Genomic DNA, 16,964 nt, shown 5'->3' on the forward strand with positions numbered 1-16,964 from the left:
AAAAGCACGAAACTGAGCAGACCCCCCCCCCCCGACTCCCCCGTCCCTTCGCTCGACCCCAGCGCCTGCGTGCCTTGACCCAAGGCAAGGCGATGGGATAACAAACGGGCTACATAAAATAATGTACCTCTTTCCCCAAAATGAGCTTCCTAACGGAGATGGAGATGGCACACGCCGTACGCCGAAAAGGATTAAAGTAAGCAAATATTGCAGGGCAGAATAAGTGTTGACTGACAATAGTGTATTTTCAGGCCATCTTAGAATAGATGATTAAATTTATTATGGTTTGACAACATAACTGAACAGAGTATTTCAGTTCCAGAAAAATGTACAGTCGGGTTAACAATAAAATGTTATAATGTGCTATGGTCAGGTGTACACAAGAAACACCCCGTTTAATTTTGGTTAACTCCTGTTTTGCGTAGCGCCCCCTACGTTCTAATTTGTATTTACAGATTCCGACAATAAACCATTCATTCAAGAGATCTGCAAATCCATTTTCCCTGAGCCTTATTACACAGTGACTTAACAGCTCAAGATTCTTATGTCAAATAACAAGAATAATCCTCGATATGATCTTCGGATCTGCTCCCTTACATTAATTTGTTTGTGATACGAGTAAAAGTAAAGTTGTGTTCCTTATTAATTCACAAATTGTGCAACACAGACCTATAATTACAGTCAAATTGTCGACCAAAAATGGAGAAGAAAAAAAAAAACTATGGCAATTGCCGGATTTTCATTTCACACTCCTTCAGTGAACCGACACCTTTGAATGTCGACCAAATGATACCTTGTCCGTCCCCCGGCACGGTATCGGCATGCTCCCTGTACGGTCCATTCAGACGACTCGAACCGCACGATGAGGAGTACCACCAAGCTCCCTGGTACGCTTTGGCGCAAGAACCTACGTGGTAACCGTCGTTGTCCCGATCCCAAGTAGAGAAATCGCTCCCATTATGATGGTTCAAAGAGTCACCTAATAAGAAAAGTAGACAAGAAGGAAATGGTCATCTTAGACCCTTGTCGAAATCACGGCTTCTGCTTTGGATTCGGCGTCCGTGCTCTCGGTTGAATGAAGCCCTGGCCGCATACAACCGAAACTTCTTCTGACAACACCCCTTTTGAATCAACCTCCCTTACCCCCTTACTCTATGCTCAACCCATGTTAATTTCCAATAGGGGACAAAATGTCCGGGGGACAGAATCTCATAGCCGGACAGAATCTCATAGCCGGACAGAACCTCATAGCCGGACAGAACCTCATAGCCGGACAGAATCTCATAGCCGGACAGAATCTCATCGCCGGAGATTCTGTCCCCATACTTGAAATTAGCATGGCCGAAGGAGGATGATTCAAAAGAGGGCCCTATCAGATGAAGTTTTTTAAAGTTTGAAATAATCTCCTGCCACACCGGTGTTACCAAGGTTATGTTGGTAAACAAGAAACCTCGTACCTGCTCCTCCTCCCGGTTTCTTGTCAGCTACCAGTAGTGTGTACTCGTCGCCTCTAACCTCAAAGGATCCGTACCTGCTGTAAGCCTTGGTGCCGTCCCAAGCAACTAAATCCACCCTCAGCTCCCACTTGTTCGTTCCGGTCAGACGTCGTAGGTTATTGTTGCCGAGCCAAAACTCACCAGACATATTCCCGAACCCATTTCTATTGGAATAATTATTGCAAAATATATTTAAAATTCCGTATAGTGAGAAAGACTGTGTAACATAAGTGTTGAAATACTTCTTTCCGTTTTCTGAAGTTAACCATTCCCACAAAATTAATACGCTAAGAGGACTCAGCCGTTATTTGGGCCATCTTTTGACCAAAGTCCGAGGAAGGAGCCGGGATCGCGTGCAGCCGATTTCCTGCCGTCTGCCACGGCGTACATTTTCCACCCGCCCGTTTTTTTTTTTTCAACCGGAAAAAATCAAAAGTCCGGATTCTTGGCATGAAATTGTACTTTACGGTAATTATAGTTCACACAATTCTGATCCGTATTTGCCTACCTGTATGTGAGCCAATCGCGGTTGAAATCCACGGACCCATCATGCCGCCGCTGGAATACCTAACAAGAACAAGAACATTCGCAGTTTTAAGAATAGGGTATAATCAATCAAATAAGTTTTTGTATGCATCGCTTTTCGCTTCATGAACAACCATTCAAAACACACAAAGTGAGAGAACACACCCACAACATTCTTAGTTTGATAATTACTGTGTTTACTTACTATCCAACCGCCAACACCTGTATCCATGTCGCAGTAGACGGTCACCCCAGGGGCAGTGCCGTGAGGGTAGACGGTGTACAGCCCGCTATCGTCGGTTCCATTGCTGAGGATGTCTGCACAGTCGGTCGACCAAAGAGCAGCATCGGTGGTAGGGACTGCAGCAGTGGGTGTGACTGCAGCAGTTGTAGGGACTGCATCAGTGGCAGCAGCAGTGGGTGTGACTGCAGCAGTTGTAGGAACTGCAGCAGTGGGTGTGACTGCAGCAGTTGTAGGAACTGCAGCAGTGGGTGTGACTGCAGCAGTTGTAGGAACTGCAGCAGTGGGTGTGACTGCAGCAGTTGTAGGAACTGCGGCAGTGGGTGTGACTGCAGCAGTTGTAGGAACTGCGGCAGTGGGTGTGACTGCAGCAGTTGTAGGAACTGCGGCAGTGGGTGTGACTGCAGCAGTTGTAGGAACTGCGGCAGTGGGTGTGACTGCAGCAGTTGTAGGAACTGCGGCAGTGGGTGTGACTGCAGCAGTTGTAGGAACTGCGGCAGTGGGTGTGACTGCAGCAGTTGTAGGAACTGCGGCAGTGGGTGTGACTGCAGCAGTTGTAGGAACTGCGGCAGTCGCAGCAGCAGTGGGAGCAGCAGTGGTTGGGACTGCAGAAGTGATAGAAACTCCACCAGTGGCAGCAGCAGTAGGGACTTTTGCAGTGGTAGAATCAGCAGCAGTGGGTGTGACTGCAGCAGTTGTAGGGACTGCATCAGTGGCAGCAGCAGTGGGTGTGACTGCAGCAGTTGTAGGAACTGCAGCAGTGGGTGTGACTGCAGCAGTTGTAGGAACTGCAGCAGTGGGTGTGACTGCAGCAGTTGTAGGAACTGCGGTAGTGGGTGTGACTGCAGCAGTTGTAAGAACTGCGGCAGTCGCAGCAACAGTGGGAGCAGCAGTGGTTGGGACTGCAGAAGTGATAGAAACTCCACCAGTGGCAGCAGCAGTAGGGACTTTTGCAGTGGTAGAATCAGCAGCAGTGGTAAGGACTGCAGCAGTAGTAGGGACTGAAATGGAATTGACGTAGGTTTTAGATAATTCTCAAGTAACTAACTGTATATGACAAACCACTTATCAAAAATTACCATCTCCGCAGGCCTACCTTATATAACTGTCTTTGCAAAAATTACAAAATAAAAACAAAAGCAAGGAGTAAAATTACATCGCAGTTACATAATAAAGAAGCAAAAGAGCAACAAATTGGGCCAACACTTAGATAGAAACCGTGTCCTTTTGAAAGGATAAGGCCTATAGCCAAGTTACCAAAGTTGTATAATAAGCATGAATTGTCAACTAAATAGTGTCCAAGGAAATTCAAAGATATTTTTTTTGTTAGGTAGCTATTATTTGCACATGGTCACATTTACCTTCTATGCTAGGACATCCAAACCACGCCCTCAACTTCTCTTCGTTGCGAGTGAAGAGCACATCATTGAGAAACCCGTTGGGTGGTTCGGGCTCTTCCACGGTGTTCAACCCCCCGACGCGAGTCTCCTTACAACTGCATGGGTCCGGGGGTGCAACCCACTTGACCACACCCTGTCGGACGGTTGACTGATGGATGTAACATACTTCGCTACTGGCTACGTTTGGATAGAACACTTTGGGAGGAAATAAATGGGTGTGGTTGGAGGCGTGGTGGTTGTGGTGTATGAGGAAAGGAGAAAAAAGTCAACTGAAGGAAAGGTTCACGTTTGGTAGTCACTCTTAAAATTAATGCCAATAAAACTTACTTATTTAGAAGTACAGAAGCTTTCGATAATGCATTTTTGAAATCATTTCACTTTGAATGTAGTTTTGGAAAAGTATAGACATCGGTGTATTCGGGTAAAAATGTATAATATACGTTTTTATCCCCCAAAATTTCAAACTGAGAAACGTTACTGACACCTGTTTACTGCCCGTCATTCGAGCACTCCTAACCTTTACCATATAAAGGCCTTTTCCACATACCCTAACCCTGACCCTAACCCTAAGCACATCACCCCTGCATAAATCTATTTACAAGATCTCATCCTCTGATTAACATCAAGTAAAACATTGTACAAATTCTTCTGTACGTTTGGAATAAAGGACTTGACTCACGAGCAACAACAGCACCCACGGAAATCATCATCCAGCTGAATTGAGTAATACATCCCAAAATACGACGGTCCTTAATCATCTAATAAAGAAGAAGAAAAAGAAAAAGATACATAGTATCGTAGCCCTATGCTCATTTCTCAAAATGGTTCGGAACGTCACCTCGTTGTCTCGTACCCTGCTCCAGTTTCACAGATGAGCACTGCTTTGGGAAATTCATACTGACATTCTACTTACAATTACTCAAACTCGGACTGTAGTTTTTGTTCAGTCAAATCGCATACCATGCGCTTTCCGAACCAAATTGGCATCTTAAATCTCCTAACATCATTATTACCCCTGTTCTAATTTCGGGTCCGTAGACGTTCGTAAAACCATACCCGTAATCCTTGCATGCAGCATGTAATGCCGATAGCCGCCGAAAATTGGCACACATTATGCTCACATGATCCCTCACCTGTACCCATTTACTCATGAGTGAAAACAGTGTTTTAAAGCATAGGAACATTTTTGGAACAGTTAGACTTTACTCAAGTCCCAATCCCGTGCCATCCCGATCCCAAGAAAACTATTATTTTGTGATGCTCAGCATTCCCCAACCTGTTCCGCATTTTGACGGCGAGCGCGCACTGCGGGGTGTTTATTAGTTGGCACGATATGCTTAGTGACCTCTAACAAGAGAATGAGACTCGGATCAAGTCTAGGGGATATACCCTTTACTTGAATAAAGATAAGTCTGCCATAATAATAATATCATGGGTTGAATGCATCTACATACATATACAGTCAACCCTCCTACTGTCAGACCATTCAATACCATCCATAGAATATCATCCACTGTGCTTGGGTATCCCCCAAATGTTCCCATACTTTCAACTGCTTTCCTTATTTTACAGACAGCCTCTGCTACAGATCGATCACAATATAATATTCTCTTTATCGTGGTCCATCTTTCGCTTTCACTAAAAGTGTCTCTTCACCTTCAAACGTTGTTTCTAATAAAATTAAACCATCATATATTCTCTTATGAGACAAATCTACATTGCTATGATCGATTCCTCACGAAGACAAAATACTCTTTTAATGAAACTTAGATATTTCAGATAATCATACTATTTCAGTTTATAGCTTCAGTATAACAGACGATATTTTACCTTTTAACCACAGGTTCTTGTAAATTATTCAATAGTTGGTTTCTAATAATTAAACCATCATTGATTCTCTGATGTGGCAATTCGACATGATGTCAAAATACCAAATGAAATTTAAATAACTCAGATAAATATTATGTTGTATAGTCACCTTCAGTTGTAACAGCCGGATGTGTGCAGCGGAATTTTGGGAGCCAGAAGACCGAGGACGTCCTTTGATACCGTACCTAGATATGATATGTAACGATTGTTTCGCGACTGTGGCCGGCCGCCGTGAAAAGAACAATTTCGCCAAAGTCAACACTTCGTTCGTGTCTAAAAACAACAACCCAGTAACATGGAGAAGTGCAAACATGGACTGCTAAATTAAAAAATGATGACAGGGGAAGATTGAATATAAACCGCTTGTTTACCAACGCCTGGCGATGCTGTTTTACATTGCATTTATGAACAATTAGCTCATTTGAGAAGGGTGTAATGATCACATTGTGTTTACCTGGAATTTGTGTTGAACACGAACATGTATACCCCTTTGCATGGGTAGTGATTGGGGTGGGGTGGGGGTCCCTGATTGCAGTTGTTGACATCCTTTTGTGTATCATGAACATTTGTTAAATTTCGGTACCTCATGGAGACAAAAGGAAAAACGAGGAGGAACTACAAAATTGTGCTCCAAAAGAAAATTATTTTGTGTACAAAGTTTGTGGGAAACTTAGCCCTATATAGGACTCTTTCTCTGTACACACAGGAACATGGGGGATTAGCTCAAGTGGCATTTGAGAGGTACCGGGATCGATACCCGGATTCTCCAATTTTTAACCTGTTTTTATTGTCCAAACAGATGAGGAAAGTTCCCATTTTATGCAAATTATTTGTGATTATAACATGGGGGATTAGCTCAAGTGGTAGAGCGCTCGTTTGCATGTGAGAGGTACCGGGATCGATACCCGGATTCTCCAATCTTTACCCTCTTTTTGTTTTAATAAATCAGAAAGAAAGTTCCCATTTTATGCAAATTATTTGTGATTATAACATGGGGGATTAGCTCAAGTGGTAGAGCGCTCGCTTAGCATGTGAAAGGTATCGGGATCGATACCCGGATTCTCCAATCTTTAACCTCTTTTTGTTGTCCAAACAGAAGAGGAAAGTTCCCATTTTATGCAAATTATTTGTGATTATAATATGGGGGTTAGCTCAAGTGGTAGAGCGCTCGCTTAGCATGTGAGAGGTACCGGGATCGATACCCGGATTCTCCAATCTTTACCCTCTTTTTGTTTTAATAAATCAGAAGGAAAGTTCCCATTTTAGGCAAATTATTTGTGATTATTACATGGGGGATTAGCTCAAGTGGTAGAGCGCTCGCTTAGCATGTGAAAGGTATCGGGATCGATACCTGGATTCTCCAATCTTTAACCTCTTTTTGTTGTCCAAACAGAAGAGGAAAGTTCCCATTTTATGCAAATTATTTGTGATTATAATATGGGGGTTAGCTCAAGTGGTAGAGCGCTCGCTTAGCATGTGAGAGGTACCGGGATCGATACCCGGATTCTCCAATCTTTAACCTCTTTTTGTTGTCCAAACAGAAGAGGAAAGTTCCCATTTTATGCAAATTATTTGTGATTATAATATGGGGGTTAGCTCAAGTGGTAGAGCGCTCGCTTTGCATGTGAGAGGTATCGGGATCGATACCCGGATTCTCCAATCTTTACGTCTTTTTGTTTTTAAACGTAAAAAAAGAAAGTTACCTTTTTATGCAAATTATTTGTGACTATAACATGGGGGATTAGCTCAAGTGGTAGAGCGCTCGCTTTGCATGTGAGAGGTACCGGGATCGATACCCGGATTCTCCAATCTTTAACCTCTTTTTGTTTTAATAAATCAAAAAGAAAGTTCCCATTTTATGCAAATTATTTGTGATTATAACATGGGGGATTAGCTCAAGTGGTAGAGCGCTCGCTTAGCATGTGACAGGTATCGGGATCGATACCCGGATTCTCCAATCTTTAACCTCTTTTTGTTGTCCAAACAGAAGAGGAAAGTTCCCATTTTATGCAAATTATTTGTGATTATAATATGGGGGGTTAGCTCAAGTGGTAGAGCGCTCGCTTTGCATGTGAGAGGTACCGGGATCGATACCCGGATTCTCCAATCTTTAACCTCTTTTTGTTGTCCAAACAGAAGAGGAAAGTTCCCAGTTTATGCAAATTATTTGTGATTATGATATGGGGGGTTAGCTCAAGATGTAGAGCGCTCGCTTAGCATGTGAGAGGTAACGGGATCGATACCCGGATTCTCCAATCTTTAACCTCTTTTTGTTTTAATAAATCAAAAAGAAAGTTCGCATTTTATGCAAATTATTTGTGATTATAACATGGGGTATTAGCTCAAGTGGTAGAGCGCTCGCTTTGCATGTGAGAGGTATCGGGATCGATACCCGGATTCTCCAATCTTTAACCTCTTTTTGTTGTCCAAACAGAAGAGGAAAGTTCCCATTTTATGCAAATTATTTGTGATTATAACATGGGGGATTAGCTCAAGTGGTAGAGCGCTCGCTTTGCATGTGAGAGGTACCGGGATCGATACCTGGATTCTCCAATCTTTAACCTCTTTTTGTTTTAATAAATCAAAAAGAAAGTTCCCATTTTATGCAAATTATTTGTGATTATAACATGGGGGATTAGCTCAAGTGGTAGAGCGCTCGCTTAGCATGTGAGAGGTACCGGGATCGATACCCGGATTCTCCAATCTTTAACCTCTTTTTGTTTTAATGAATCAAAAAGAAAGTTCCCATTTTATGCAAATTATTTGTGATTATAACATGGGGGATTAGCTCAAGTGGTATAGAGCGCTCGCTTAGCACGTGAGAGGTACCGGGATCGATACCCGGATTCTCCAATCTTTAACCTCTTTTTGTTTTAATAAATCAAAAAGAAAGTTCCCATTTTGTGCAAATTATTTGTGATTATAACATGGGGGATTAGCTCAAGTGGTAGAGCGCTCGCTTAGCATGTGAGAGGTACCGGGATCGATACCCGGATTCTCCAATCTTTAACCTATTTTTGTTGTCCAAACAGCAGAGGAAAGTTCCCATTTTATGCAAATTATTAGTGATTATAACATGGGGGATTAGCTCAAGTGGTAGAGCGCTCGCTTTGCATGTGAGAGGTACCGGGATCGATACCCAGATTCTCCAATCTTTACGTCTTTTTGTTTTAATAAATCAAAGAGAAAGTGCCCATTTTATGCAAATTATTAGTGATTATAACATGGGGGAATTAGCTCAAGTGGTAGAGCGCTCGCTTTGCATGTGAGAGGTACCGGGATCGATACCCGGATTCTCCAATCTTTAACCTCTTTTTGTTGTCCAAACAGAAGAAGAAAGTTCCCATTTTATGCAAATTATTTGTGATTATAACATGGGGATTAGCTCAAGTGGTAGAGCGCTCGCTTAGCATGTGAGAGGTACCGGGATTGTTACCCGGATTCTCCAATCTTTAACCTCTTTTTGTTTTAATAAATCAAAAAGAAAGTTCCCATTTTATGCAAATTATTTGTGATTATAACATGGGGATTAGCTCAAGTGGTAGAGCGCTCGCTTAGCATGTGAGAGGTATCGGGATCGATACCCGGATTCTCCAATCTTTAACATCTTTTTGTTTTAATTAATCAAAAAGAAAGTTCCCATTTTATGCAAATTATTTGTGGTTATAACATGGGGGATTAGCTCAAGTGGTAGAGCGCTCGCTTTGCATGTGAGAGGTACCGGGATCGATAACCGGATTCTCCAATATTTAACCTCTTTTTGTTTTAATAAATCAAAGAGAAAGTGCCCATTTTATGCAAATTATCAGTGAGTATAACATGGGGGATTAGCTCAAGTGGTAGAGCGCTCGCTTTGCATGTGAGAGGTACCGGGATCGATACCCGGATTCTCCAATCTTTACGTCTTTTTGTTTTTAAAATTCAAAAAGGAAAGTGCCCATTTTATGCAAACTATTTGTGATTATAACATGGGGGATTAGCTCAAGTGGTAGAGCGCTCGCTTAGCATGTGAGAGGTACCGGGATCGATACCCGGATTCTCCAATCTTTACGTCTTTTTGTTGTCCAAACAGAAGAGGAAAGTTCCCATTTTATGCAAATTATTAGTGAGTATAACATGGGGGATTAGCTCAAGTGGTAGAGCGCTCGCTTTGCATGTGAGAGGTACCCGGATCGATACCCGGATTCTCCAATCTTTAACTTTTTGTTGTTGTCCAAACAGAAGAGGAAAGTTCCCATTTTATGCAAATTATTTGTGACTATAATATGGGGGATTAGCTCAAGTGGTAGAGCGCTCGCTTAGCATGTGAGAGGTACCGGGATCGATACCCGGATTCTCCAATCTTTAACCTCTTTTTGTTGTCCAAACAGAAGAGGAAAGTTCCCATTTTATGCAAATTATTAGTGAGTATAACATTGGGGATTAGCTCAAGTGGTAGAGCGCTCGCTTTGCATGTGAGAGATACCGGGATCCATAACCGGATTCTCCAATCTTTAACCTCTTTTTGTTTTAATAAATCAAAGAGAAAGTGCCCATTTTATGCAAATTATCAGTGATTATAACATGGGGGATTAGCTCAAGTGGTAGAGCGCTCGCTTTGCATGTGAGAGGTACCGGGATCGATACCCGGATTCTCCAATCTTTAACCTCTTTTTGTTTTAATAAATCAAAACGAAAGTTCCCATTTTATGCAAATTATTTGTGATTATAACATGGGGGATTAGCTCAAGTGGTAGAGCGCTCGCTTTGCATGTGAGAGGTACCGGGATCAATACCCGGATTCTCCAATCTTTAACCTCTTTTTGTTTTAATAAATCAAAACGAAAGTTCCCATTTTATGCAAATTATCAGTGAGTATAACATGGGTGATTAGCTCAAGTGGTAGAGCGCTCGCTTTGCATGTGAGAGGTACCGGGATCGATACCCGGATTCTCCAATCTTTAACCTCTTTTTGTTGTTGTCCAAACAGAAGAGGAAAGTTCCCATTTAATGCAAATTATTTGTGACTATAACATGGGGGATTAGCTCAAGTGGTAGAGCGCTCGCTTAGCATGTGAGAGGTACCGGGATTGATACCCGGATTCTCCAATCTTTAACTTTTTTTTGTTGTCCAAACGGAAGAGGAAAGTTCCAAATTTTATCCAAATTATTTGTGCTTATAACATGGGGGATTAGCTCAAGTGGTAGAGCGCTCGCTTAGCATGTGAGAGGTACCGGGATCGATACCCGGATTCTCCAATCTTTAACCACTTTTTGTTGTCCAAACAGGAGAAGAACGTTCCCATTTAATGCAAATTATTTGTGAATATAACATGGGGGATTAGCTCAAGTGGTAGAGCGCTCGCTTTGCATGTGAGAGGTACCGGGATCGATACCCGGATTCTCCAATCTTTAACCACTTTTTGTTGTCCAAACAGGAGAAGAAAGTTCCCATTTAATGCAAATTATTTGTGAATATAACATGGGGGATTAGCTCAAGTGGTAGAGCGCTCGCTTAGCATGTGAGAGGTACCGGGATCGATACCCGGATTCTCCAATCTTTAACCACTTTTTGTTGTCCAAACAGGAGAAGAAAGTTCCCATTTAATGCAAATTATTTGTGAATATAACATGGGGGATTAGCTCAAGTGGTAGAGCGCTCGCTTTGCATGTGAGAGGTACCGGGATCGATACCCGGATTCTCCAATCTTTAACCTCTTTTTGTTTTAATAAATCAAAACGAAAGTTCCCATTTTATGCAAACTATTTGTGATTATAATATGGGGGGTTAGCTCAAGTGGTAGAGCGCTCGCTTAGCATGTGAGAGGTACCCGGATCGATACCCGGATTCTCCAATCTTTACGTCTTTTTGTTTTTAAAATTCAAAAAGGAAAGTGCCCATTTTATGCAAACTATTTGTGATTATAACATGGGGGATTAGCTCAAGTGGTAGAGCGCTCGCTTAGCATGTGAGAGGTACCGGGATCGATACCCGGATTCTCCAATCTTTAACCTCTTTTTGTTGTCCAAACAGAAGAGGAAAGTTCCCATTTTATGCAAATTATTAGTGAGTATAACATGGGGGATTAGCTCAAGTGGTAGAGCGCTCGCTTTGCATGTGAGAGGTACCCGGATCGATACCCGGATTCTCCAATCTTTAACCTCTTTTTGTTTTAATAAATCAAAGAGAAAGTGCCCATTTTGTGCAAATTATTAGTGATTATAACATGGGGGATTAGCTCAAGTGGTAGAGCGCTCGCTTTGCATGTGAGAGGTACCGGGATCGATACCCGGATTCTCCAATCGTTAACCTCTTTTTGTTGTCCAAACAGAAGAAGAAAGTTTCCATTTTATGCAAATTATTTGTGATTATAACATTGGGGATTAGCTCAAGTGGTAGAGCGCTCGCTTTGCATGTGAGAGATACCGGGATCGATAACCGGATTCTCCAATCTTTAACCTCTTTTTGTTTTAATAAATCAAAGAGAAAGTGCCCATTTTATGCAAATTATCAGTGATTATAACATGGGGGATTAGCTCAAGTGGTAGAGCGCTCGCTTTGCATGTGAGAGGTACCGGGATCGATACCCGGATTCTCCAATCTTTAACCTCTTTTTGTTTTAATAAATCAAAACGAAAGTTCCCATTTTATGCAAATTATTTGTGATTATAACATGGGGGATTAGCTCAAGTGGTAGAGCGCTCGCTTTGCATGTGAGAGGTACCGGGATCAATACCCGGACTCTCCAATCTTTAACCTCTTTTTGTTTTAATAAATCAAAACGAAAGTTCCCATTTTATGCAAATTATCAGTGAGTATAACACGGGGGATTAGCTCAAGTGGTAGAGCGCTCGCTTTGCATGTGAGAGGTACCGGGATCGATACCCGGATTCTCCAATCTTTAACCTCTTTTTGTTGTTGTCCAAACAGAAGAGGAAAGTTCCCATTTAATGCAAATTATTTGTGACTATAACATGGGGGATTAGCTCAAGTGGTAGAGCGCTCGCTTAGCATGTGAGAGGTACCGGGATCGATACCCGGATTCTCCAATCTTTAACTTTTTTTTGTTGTCCAAACGGAAGAGGAAAGTTCCAAATTTTATCTAAATTATTTGTGCTTATAACATGGGGGATTAGCTCAAGTGGTAGAGCGCTCGCTTAGCATGTGAGAGGTACCGGGATCGATACCCGGATTCTCCAATCTTTAACCACTTTTTGTTGTCCAAACAGGAGAAGAAAGTTCCCATTTAATGCAAATTATTTGTGAATATAACATGGGGGATTAGCTCAAGTGGTAGAGCGCTCGCTTTGCATTTTAGAGGTACCGGGATCGATACCCGGATTCTCCAATCTTTAACCACTTTTTGTTGTCCAAACAGGAGAAGAAAGTTCCCATTTAATGCAAATTATTTGTGAATATAACATGGGGGATTAGCTCAAGTGGTAGAGCGCTCGCTTAGCATGTGAGAGGTACCGGGATCGATACCCGGATTCTCCAATCTTTAACCACTTTTTGTTGTCCAAACAGGAGAAGAAAGTTCCCATTTAATGCAAATTATTTGTGAATATAACATGGGGGATTAGCTCAAGTGGTAGAGCGCTCGCTTTGCATGTGAGAGGTACCGGGATCGATACCCGGATTCTCCAATCTTTAACCTCTTTTTGTTTTAATAAATCAAAACGAAAGTTCCCATTTTATGCAAACTATTTGTGATTATAATATGGGGGGTTAGCTCAAGTGGTAGAGCGCTCGCTTAGCATGTGAGAGGTACCCGGATCGATACCCGGATTCTCCAATTTTTAACCTCTTTTTGTTTTAATAAATCAAAAAGAAAGTTCCCATTTTATGCAAATTATTTGTGAATATAAGATGGGGGATTAGCTCAAGTGGTAGAGCGCTCGCTTAGCATGTGAGAGGTACCGGGATCGATACCCGGATTCTCCAATTTTGACGTCTTTTGGTTTTTAAAATTCAAAAAGGAAAGTTCCCATTTTATGCAAATTATTTGTGATTATAACATGGGGGATTAGCTCAAGTGGTAGACACTCGCTTTGCATGTGAGAGGTACCGGGATCGATACCCGGATTCTCCAATCTTTAACCTCTTTTTGTTTTAATGAATCAAAAAAGAAAGTTCCCATTTTATGCAAATTATTTGTGATTATAACATGGGGGATTAGCTCAAGTGGTAGAGCGCCCGCTTTGCATGTGAGAGGTACCGGGATCGATACCCGGATTCTCCAATTTTTATCCTGTTTTTGTTGTCCAAACAGATGAGGAAAGTTCCCATTTTATGCAAATTATTTGTGATTATTATGGGGGCTTAGCTCAAGTGGTAGACCGCTCGCTTAGCATGTGAGAGGTATCGGGGTCGATACCCGGATTCTCCAATTTTTAACCTCTTTTTGTTTTAATAAATCAAAGAGAAAGTGCCCATTTTATGCAAATTATTAGTGATTATAACATTGGGGATTAGCTCAAGTGGTAGAGCGCTCGCTTAGCATGTGAGAGGTACCGGGATCGATACCCGGATTCTCCAATCTTTACGTATTTTTGTTTTTAAAATTCAAAAAGGAAATTTCCCATTTTATGCAAACTATTTGTGACTATAACATGGGGGATTAGCTCAAGTGGTAGAGCGCTCGCTTTGCATGTCAGAGGTATCGGGATCGATACCCGGATTCTCCAATTTTGACGTCTTTTTGTTTTAATAAATCAAAAAGAAAGTTCGCATTTTATGCAAACTATTTGTGATTATAACATGGGGGATTAGCTCAAGTGGTAGAGCGCTCGCTTTGCATGTGAGAGGTACCGGGATCGATACCCGGATTCTCCAATCTTTACGTCTTTTTGTTTTTAAAATTCAAAAAGGAAAGTTCCCATTTTATGCAAATTATTAGTGATTATAACATGGGGGATTAGCTCAAATGGTAGAGCGCTCGCTTAGCATGTGAGAGGTAACGGGATCGATACCCGGATTCTCAAATTTTTAACCTCTTTTTGTTTTAATAAATCAAAGAGAAAGTGCCCATTTTATGCAAATTATTTGTGCTTATAACATGGGGGATTAGCTCAAGTGGTAGAGCGCTCGCTTAGCATGTGAGAGGTAACGGGATCGATACCCGGATTCTCCAATTTTTAACCTCTTTTTGTTTTAATAAATCAAAAAGAAAGTTCCCATTTAACGCAAATTATTTGTGAATATAAGATGGGGGATCAGCTCAAGTGGTAGAGCGCTCGCTTAGCATGTTAGAGGTACCGGGATCGATACCCGGATTCTCCAATCTTGACGTCTTTTGGTTTTTAAAATTCAAAAAGGAAAGTTCCCATTTTATGCAAATTATTTGTGATTATAACATGGGGGATTAGCTCAAGTGGTAGAGCGCTCGCTTTGCATGTGAGAGGTACCGGGATCGATACCCGGATTCTCCAATCTTTAACCTCTTTTTGTTTAATAAATCAAAAATCAAAAAGAAAGTTCGCATTTTATGCAAACTATTTGTGACTATAACATGGGGGATTAGCTCAAGTGGTAGAGCGCTCGCTTAGCATGTGAGAGGTACCGGGATCGATACCCGGATTCTCCAATCTTTACGTCTTTTGGTTTTTAAAATTCAAAAAGGAAAGTTCCCATTTTATGCAAATTATTTGTGATTATAACATGGGGGGTTAGCTCAAGTGGTAGAGCGCTCGCTTAGCATGTGAGAGGTACTGGGATCGATACCCGGATTCTCCAATCTTTATCCTCTTTTTGTTTTAATAAATCAAAAAGAAAGTTCCCATTTTATGCAAATTATTTGTGACTATAACTTGGGGGATTAGCTCAAGTGGTAGAGCGCTCGCTTAGCATGTGAGAGGTACCGGGATCGATACCCGGATTCTCCAATCTTTAACCTCTTTTTGTTGTCCAAACAGATGTGGAAAGTTCCCATTTTATGCAAATTATTTGTGATTATTATGGGGGCTTAGCTCAAGTGGTAGAGCGCTCGCTTAGCATGTGAGAGGTATCGGGGTCGATACCCGGATTCTCCAATTTTTAACCTCTTTTTGTTTTAATAAATCAAAGAGAAAGTGCCCATTTTATGCAAATTATTAGTGATTATAACATGGGGGATTAGCTCAAGTGGTAGAGCGCTCGCTTAGCATGTGAGAGGTACCGGGATCGATACCCGGATTCTCCAATTTTGACGTCTTTTGGTTTTTAAAATTCAAAAAGGAAAGTTCCCATTTCATGCAAATTATTTGTGATTATAACATGGGGGATTAGCTCAAGTGGTAGAGCGCTCGCTTAGCATGTGAGAGGTACCGGGATCGATACCCGGATTCTCCAATCTTTAACCTCTTTTTGTTTTAATAAATCAAAAAGAAAGTTCGCATTTTATGCAAACTATTTGTGATTATAACATGGGGGATTAGCTCAAGTGGTAGAGCGCTCGCTTTGCATGTAAGAGGTACCGGGATCGATACCCGGATTCTCAAATCTTTACGTCTTTTTGTTTTTAAAATTCAAAGAGGAAAGTTCCCATTTTATGCAAATTATTAGTGATTATAACATGGGGGATTAGCTCAAATGGTAGAGCGCTCGCTTAGCATGTGAGAGGTACCGGGATCGATACCCGGATTCTCAAATTTTTAACCTCTTTTTGTTTTAATAAATCAAAGAGAAAGTGCCCATTTTATGCAAATTATTTGTGCTTATAACATGGGGGATTAGCTCAAGTGGTAGAGCGCTCGCTTAGCATGTGAGAGGTACCGAGATCGATACCCGGATTCTCCAATCTTTAACCTCTTTTTGTTTTAATAAATCAAAAAGAAAGTTCCCATTTTATGCAAATTATTTGTGACTATAACTTGGGGGATTAGCTCAAGTGGTAGAGCGCTCGCTTTGCATGTGAGAGGTACCGGGATCGATACCCGGATTCTCCAATCTTTAACCTCTTTTTGTTGTCCAAACAGAAGAAGAAAATTACCATTTTATGCAAATTTTTTGTGAATATAACATGGGGGATTAGCTCAAGTGGTAGAGCGCTCGCTTTGCATGTGAGAGGTACCGGGATCGATACCCGGATTCTCCAATCTTTACGTCTTTTTGTTTTTAAAAATTCAAAAAAGAAAGTTCGCATTTTATGCAAACTATTTGTGACTATAACATGGGGGATTAGCTCAAGTGGTAGAGCGCTCGCTTAGCATGTGAGAGGTACCGGGATCGATACCCGGATTCTCCAATCTTTACGTCTTTTTGTTTTTAAAATTAAAAAAAGAAAGTTACCATTTTATGCAAATTATTTGTGAATATAACATGGGGGATTAGCTCAAGTGGTAGAGCGCTCGCTTAGCATGTGAGAGGTACCGGGATCGATACCCGGATTCTCCAATCTTTACGTATTTTTGTTTTTAAAATTCAAAACGAAAGTTCCCATTTTATGCAAATTATTTGTGATTATAATATGGGGG

General features: G+C 41.4%; 1 protein-coding gene and 34 non-coding genes across 35 annotated transcripts; 34 read left to right on the forward strand and 1 right to left on the reverse strand.

Annotated features, from left to right (window-relative positions):
- Positions 1 to 323: 323 nt before the first annotated feature.
- LOC139952695 (uncharacterized) lies at positions 324 to 5,708 on the reverse strand. The gene is made up of 7 exons (XM_071951900.1): positions 5,641 to 5,708; positions 4,342 to 4,420; positions 3,624 to 3,857; positions 2,227 to 3,263; positions 2,005 to 2,063; positions 1,458 to 1,660; positions 324 to 979 (listed from the first exon to the last, which is right to left on the reverse strand). The coding sequence occupies exons 2-7, from the start codon at positions 4,418 to 4,420 to the stop codon at positions 720 to 722; spliced, it is 1,872 nt and encodes a 623-aa protein (XP_071808001.1). The 5' UTR covers positions 5,641 to 5,708; the 3' UTR covers positions 324 to 719.
- Positions 5,709 to 7,266: 1,558 nt separating this feature from the next.
- Trnaa-ugc (transfer RNA alanine (anticodon UGC)) lies at positions 7,267 to 7,339 on the forward strand. The gene has a single exon. It is a non-coding gene; the product is annotated as a tRNA-Ala (tRNA).
- A 225-nt stretch (positions 7,340 to 7,564) lies between these two features.
- Trnaa-ugc (transfer RNA alanine (anticodon UGC)) lies at positions 7,565 to 7,637 on the forward strand. Its single transcript has one exon. It is a non-coding gene; the product is annotated as a tRNA-Ala (tRNA).
- A 523-nt stretch (positions 7,638 to 8,160) lies between these two features.
- Positions 8,161 to 8,233, forward strand: Trnaa-agc (transfer RNA alanine (anticodon AGC)). Its single transcript has one exon. It is a non-coding gene; the product is annotated as a tRNA-Ala (tRNA).
- Positions 8,234 to 8,309: 76 nt separating this feature from the next.
- On the forward strand, positions 8,310 to 8,384 carry Trnaa-agc (transfer RNA alanine (anticodon AGC)). The gene has a single exon. It is a non-coding gene; the product is annotated as a tRNA-Ala (tRNA).
- Positions 8,385 to 8,460: 76 nt separating this feature from the next.
- Positions 8,461 to 8,533, forward strand: Trnaa-agc (transfer RNA alanine (anticodon AGC)). The gene has a single exon. It is a non-coding gene; the product is annotated as a tRNA-Ala (tRNA).
- A 225-nt stretch (positions 8,534 to 8,758) lies between these two features.
- On the forward strand, positions 8,759 to 8,831 carry Trnaa-ugc (transfer RNA alanine (anticodon UGC)). The gene has a single exon. It is a non-coding gene; the product is annotated as a tRNA-Ala (tRNA).
- Positions 8,832 to 9,352: 521 nt separating this feature from the next.
- On the forward strand, positions 9,353 to 9,425 carry Trnaa-ugc (transfer RNA alanine (anticodon UGC)). Its single transcript has one exon. It is a non-coding gene; the product is annotated as a tRNA-Ala (tRNA).
- A 76-nt stretch (positions 9,426 to 9,501) lies between these two features.
- Positions 9,502 to 9,574, forward strand: Trnaa-agc (transfer RNA alanine (anticodon AGC)). Its single transcript has one exon. It is a non-coding gene; the product is annotated as a tRNA-Ala (tRNA).
- Positions 9,575 to 9,798: 224 nt separating this feature from the next.
- Positions 9,799 to 9,871, forward strand: Trnaa-agc (transfer RNA alanine (anticodon AGC)). Its single transcript has one exon. It is a non-coding gene; the product is annotated as a tRNA-Ala (tRNA).
- Positions 9,872 to 10,096: 225 nt separating this feature from the next.
- Positions 10,097 to 10,169, forward strand: Trnaa-ugc (transfer RNA alanine (anticodon UGC)). The gene has a single exon. It is a non-coding gene; the product is annotated as a tRNA-Ala (tRNA).
- Positions 10,170 to 10,245: 76 nt separating this feature from the next.
- On the forward strand, positions 10,246 to 10,318 carry Trnaa-ugc (transfer RNA alanine (anticodon UGC)). The gene has a single exon. It is a non-coding gene; the product is annotated as a tRNA-Ala (tRNA).
- Positions 10,319 to 10,696: 378 nt separating this feature from the next.
- Trnaa-agc (transfer RNA alanine (anticodon AGC)) lies at positions 10,697 to 10,769 on the forward strand. Its single transcript has one exon. It is a non-coding gene; the product is annotated as a tRNA-Ala (tRNA).
- A 76-nt stretch (positions 10,770 to 10,845) lies between these two features.
- On the forward strand, positions 10,846 to 10,918 carry Trnaa-ugc (transfer RNA alanine (anticodon UGC)). Its single transcript has one exon. It is a non-coding gene; the product is annotated as a tRNA-Ala (tRNA).
- Positions 10,919 to 10,994: 76 nt separating this feature from the next.
- Positions 10,995 to 11,067, forward strand: Trnaa-agc (transfer RNA alanine (anticodon AGC)). The gene has a single exon. It is a non-coding gene; the product is annotated as a tRNA-Ala (tRNA).
- Positions 11,068 to 11,143: 76 nt separating this feature from the next.
- On the forward strand, positions 11,144 to 11,216 carry Trnaa-ugc (transfer RNA alanine (anticodon UGC)). Its single transcript has one exon. It is a non-coding gene; the product is annotated as a tRNA-Ala (tRNA).
- A 225-nt stretch (positions 11,217 to 11,441) lies between these two features.
- Trnaa-agc (transfer RNA alanine (anticodon AGC)) lies at positions 11,442 to 11,514 on the forward strand. Its single transcript has one exon. It is a non-coding gene; the product is annotated as a tRNA-Ala (tRNA).
- Positions 11,515 to 11,739: 225 nt separating this feature from the next.
- Positions 11,740 to 11,812, forward strand: Trnaa-ugc (transfer RNA alanine (anticodon UGC)). Its single transcript has one exon. It is a non-coding gene; the product is annotated as a tRNA-Ala (tRNA).
- Positions 11,813 to 12,037: 225 nt separating this feature from the next.
- On the forward strand, positions 12,038 to 12,110 carry Trnaa-ugc (transfer RNA alanine (anticodon UGC)). The gene has a single exon. It is a non-coding gene; the product is annotated as a tRNA-Ala (tRNA).
- A 225-nt stretch (positions 12,111 to 12,335) lies between these two features.
- Positions 12,336 to 12,408, forward strand: Trnaa-ugc (transfer RNA alanine (anticodon UGC)). Its single transcript has one exon. It is a non-coding gene; the product is annotated as a tRNA-Ala (tRNA).
- Positions 12,409 to 12,487: 79 nt separating this feature from the next.
- On the forward strand, positions 12,488 to 12,560 carry Trnaa-agc (transfer RNA alanine (anticodon AGC)). Its single transcript has one exon. It is a non-coding gene; the product is annotated as a tRNA-Ala (tRNA).
- Positions 12,561 to 12,637: 77 nt separating this feature from the next.
- Positions 12,638 to 12,710, forward strand: Trnaa-agc (transfer RNA alanine (anticodon AGC)). Its single transcript has one exon. It is a non-coding gene; the product is annotated as a tRNA-Ala (tRNA).
- Positions 12,711 to 12,935: 225 nt separating this feature from the next.
- Positions 12,936 to 13,008, forward strand: Trnaa-agc (transfer RNA alanine (anticodon AGC)). The gene has a single exon. It is a non-coding gene; the product is annotated as a tRNA-Ala (tRNA).
- A 76-nt stretch (positions 13,009 to 13,084) lies between these two features.
- Trnaa-ugc (transfer RNA alanine (anticodon UGC)) lies at positions 13,085 to 13,157 on the forward strand. Its single transcript has one exon. It is a non-coding gene; the product is annotated as a tRNA-Ala (tRNA).
- Positions 13,158 to 13,382: 225 nt separating this feature from the next.
- On the forward strand, positions 13,383 to 13,455 carry Trnaa-agc (transfer RNA alanine (anticodon AGC)). Its single transcript has one exon. It is a non-coding gene; the product is annotated as a tRNA-Ala (tRNA).
- Positions 13,456 to 14,273: 818 nt separating this feature from the next.
- On the forward strand, positions 14,274 to 14,346 carry Trnaa-ugc (transfer RNA alanine (anticodon UGC)). Its single transcript has one exon. It is a non-coding gene; the product is annotated as a tRNA-Ala (tRNA).
- A 523-nt stretch (positions 14,347 to 14,869) lies between these two features.
- Trnaa-ugc (transfer RNA alanine (anticodon UGC)) lies at positions 14,870 to 14,942 on the forward strand. The gene has a single exon. It is a non-coding gene; the product is annotated as a tRNA-Ala (tRNA).
- An 82-nt stretch (positions 14,943 to 15,024) lies between these two features.
- Trnaa-agc (transfer RNA alanine (anticodon AGC)) lies at positions 15,025 to 15,097 on the forward strand. The gene has a single exon. It is a non-coding gene; the product is annotated as a tRNA-Ala (tRNA).
- A 225-nt stretch (positions 15,098 to 15,322) lies between these two features.
- On the forward strand, positions 15,323 to 15,395 carry Trnaa-agc (transfer RNA alanine (anticodon AGC)). Its single transcript has one exon. It is a non-coding gene; the product is annotated as a tRNA-Ala (tRNA).
- A 223-nt stretch (positions 15,396 to 15,618) lies between these two features.
- On the forward strand, positions 15,619 to 15,691 carry Trnaa-agc (transfer RNA alanine (anticodon AGC)). The gene has a single exon. It is a non-coding gene; the product is annotated as a tRNA-Ala (tRNA).
- A 76-nt stretch (positions 15,692 to 15,767) lies between these two features.
- On the forward strand, positions 15,768 to 15,840 carry Trnaa-agc (transfer RNA alanine (anticodon AGC)). The gene has a single exon. It is a non-coding gene; the product is annotated as a tRNA-Ala (tRNA).
- A 523-nt stretch (positions 15,841 to 16,363) lies between these two features.
- On the forward strand, positions 16,364 to 16,436 carry Trnaa-ugc (transfer RNA alanine (anticodon UGC)). Its single transcript has one exon. It is a non-coding gene; the product is annotated as a tRNA-Ala (tRNA).
- A 76-nt stretch (positions 16,437 to 16,512) lies between these two features.
- On the forward strand, positions 16,513 to 16,585 carry Trnaa-ugc (transfer RNA alanine (anticodon UGC)). Its single transcript has one exon. It is a non-coding gene; the product is annotated as a tRNA-Ala (tRNA).
- A 77-nt stretch (positions 16,586 to 16,662) lies between these two features.
- Positions 16,663 to 16,735, forward strand: Trnaa-agc (transfer RNA alanine (anticodon AGC)). The gene has a single exon. It is a non-coding gene; the product is annotated as a tRNA-Ala (tRNA).
- A 76-nt stretch (positions 16,736 to 16,811) lies between these two features.
- Trnaa-agc (transfer RNA alanine (anticodon AGC)) lies at positions 16,812 to 16,884 on the forward strand. Its single transcript has one exon. It is a non-coding gene; the product is annotated as a tRNA-Ala (tRNA).
- Positions 16,885 to 16,964: the final 80 nt, after the last annotated feature.

This window comes from Asterias amurensis, chromosome 2 (genome assembly GCF_032118995.1).
Source record: "Asterias amurensis chromosome 2, ASM3211899v1".
NCBI lineage: Eukaryota > Metazoa > Echinodermata > Asteroidea > Forcipulatida > Asteriidae > Asterias > Asterias amurensis.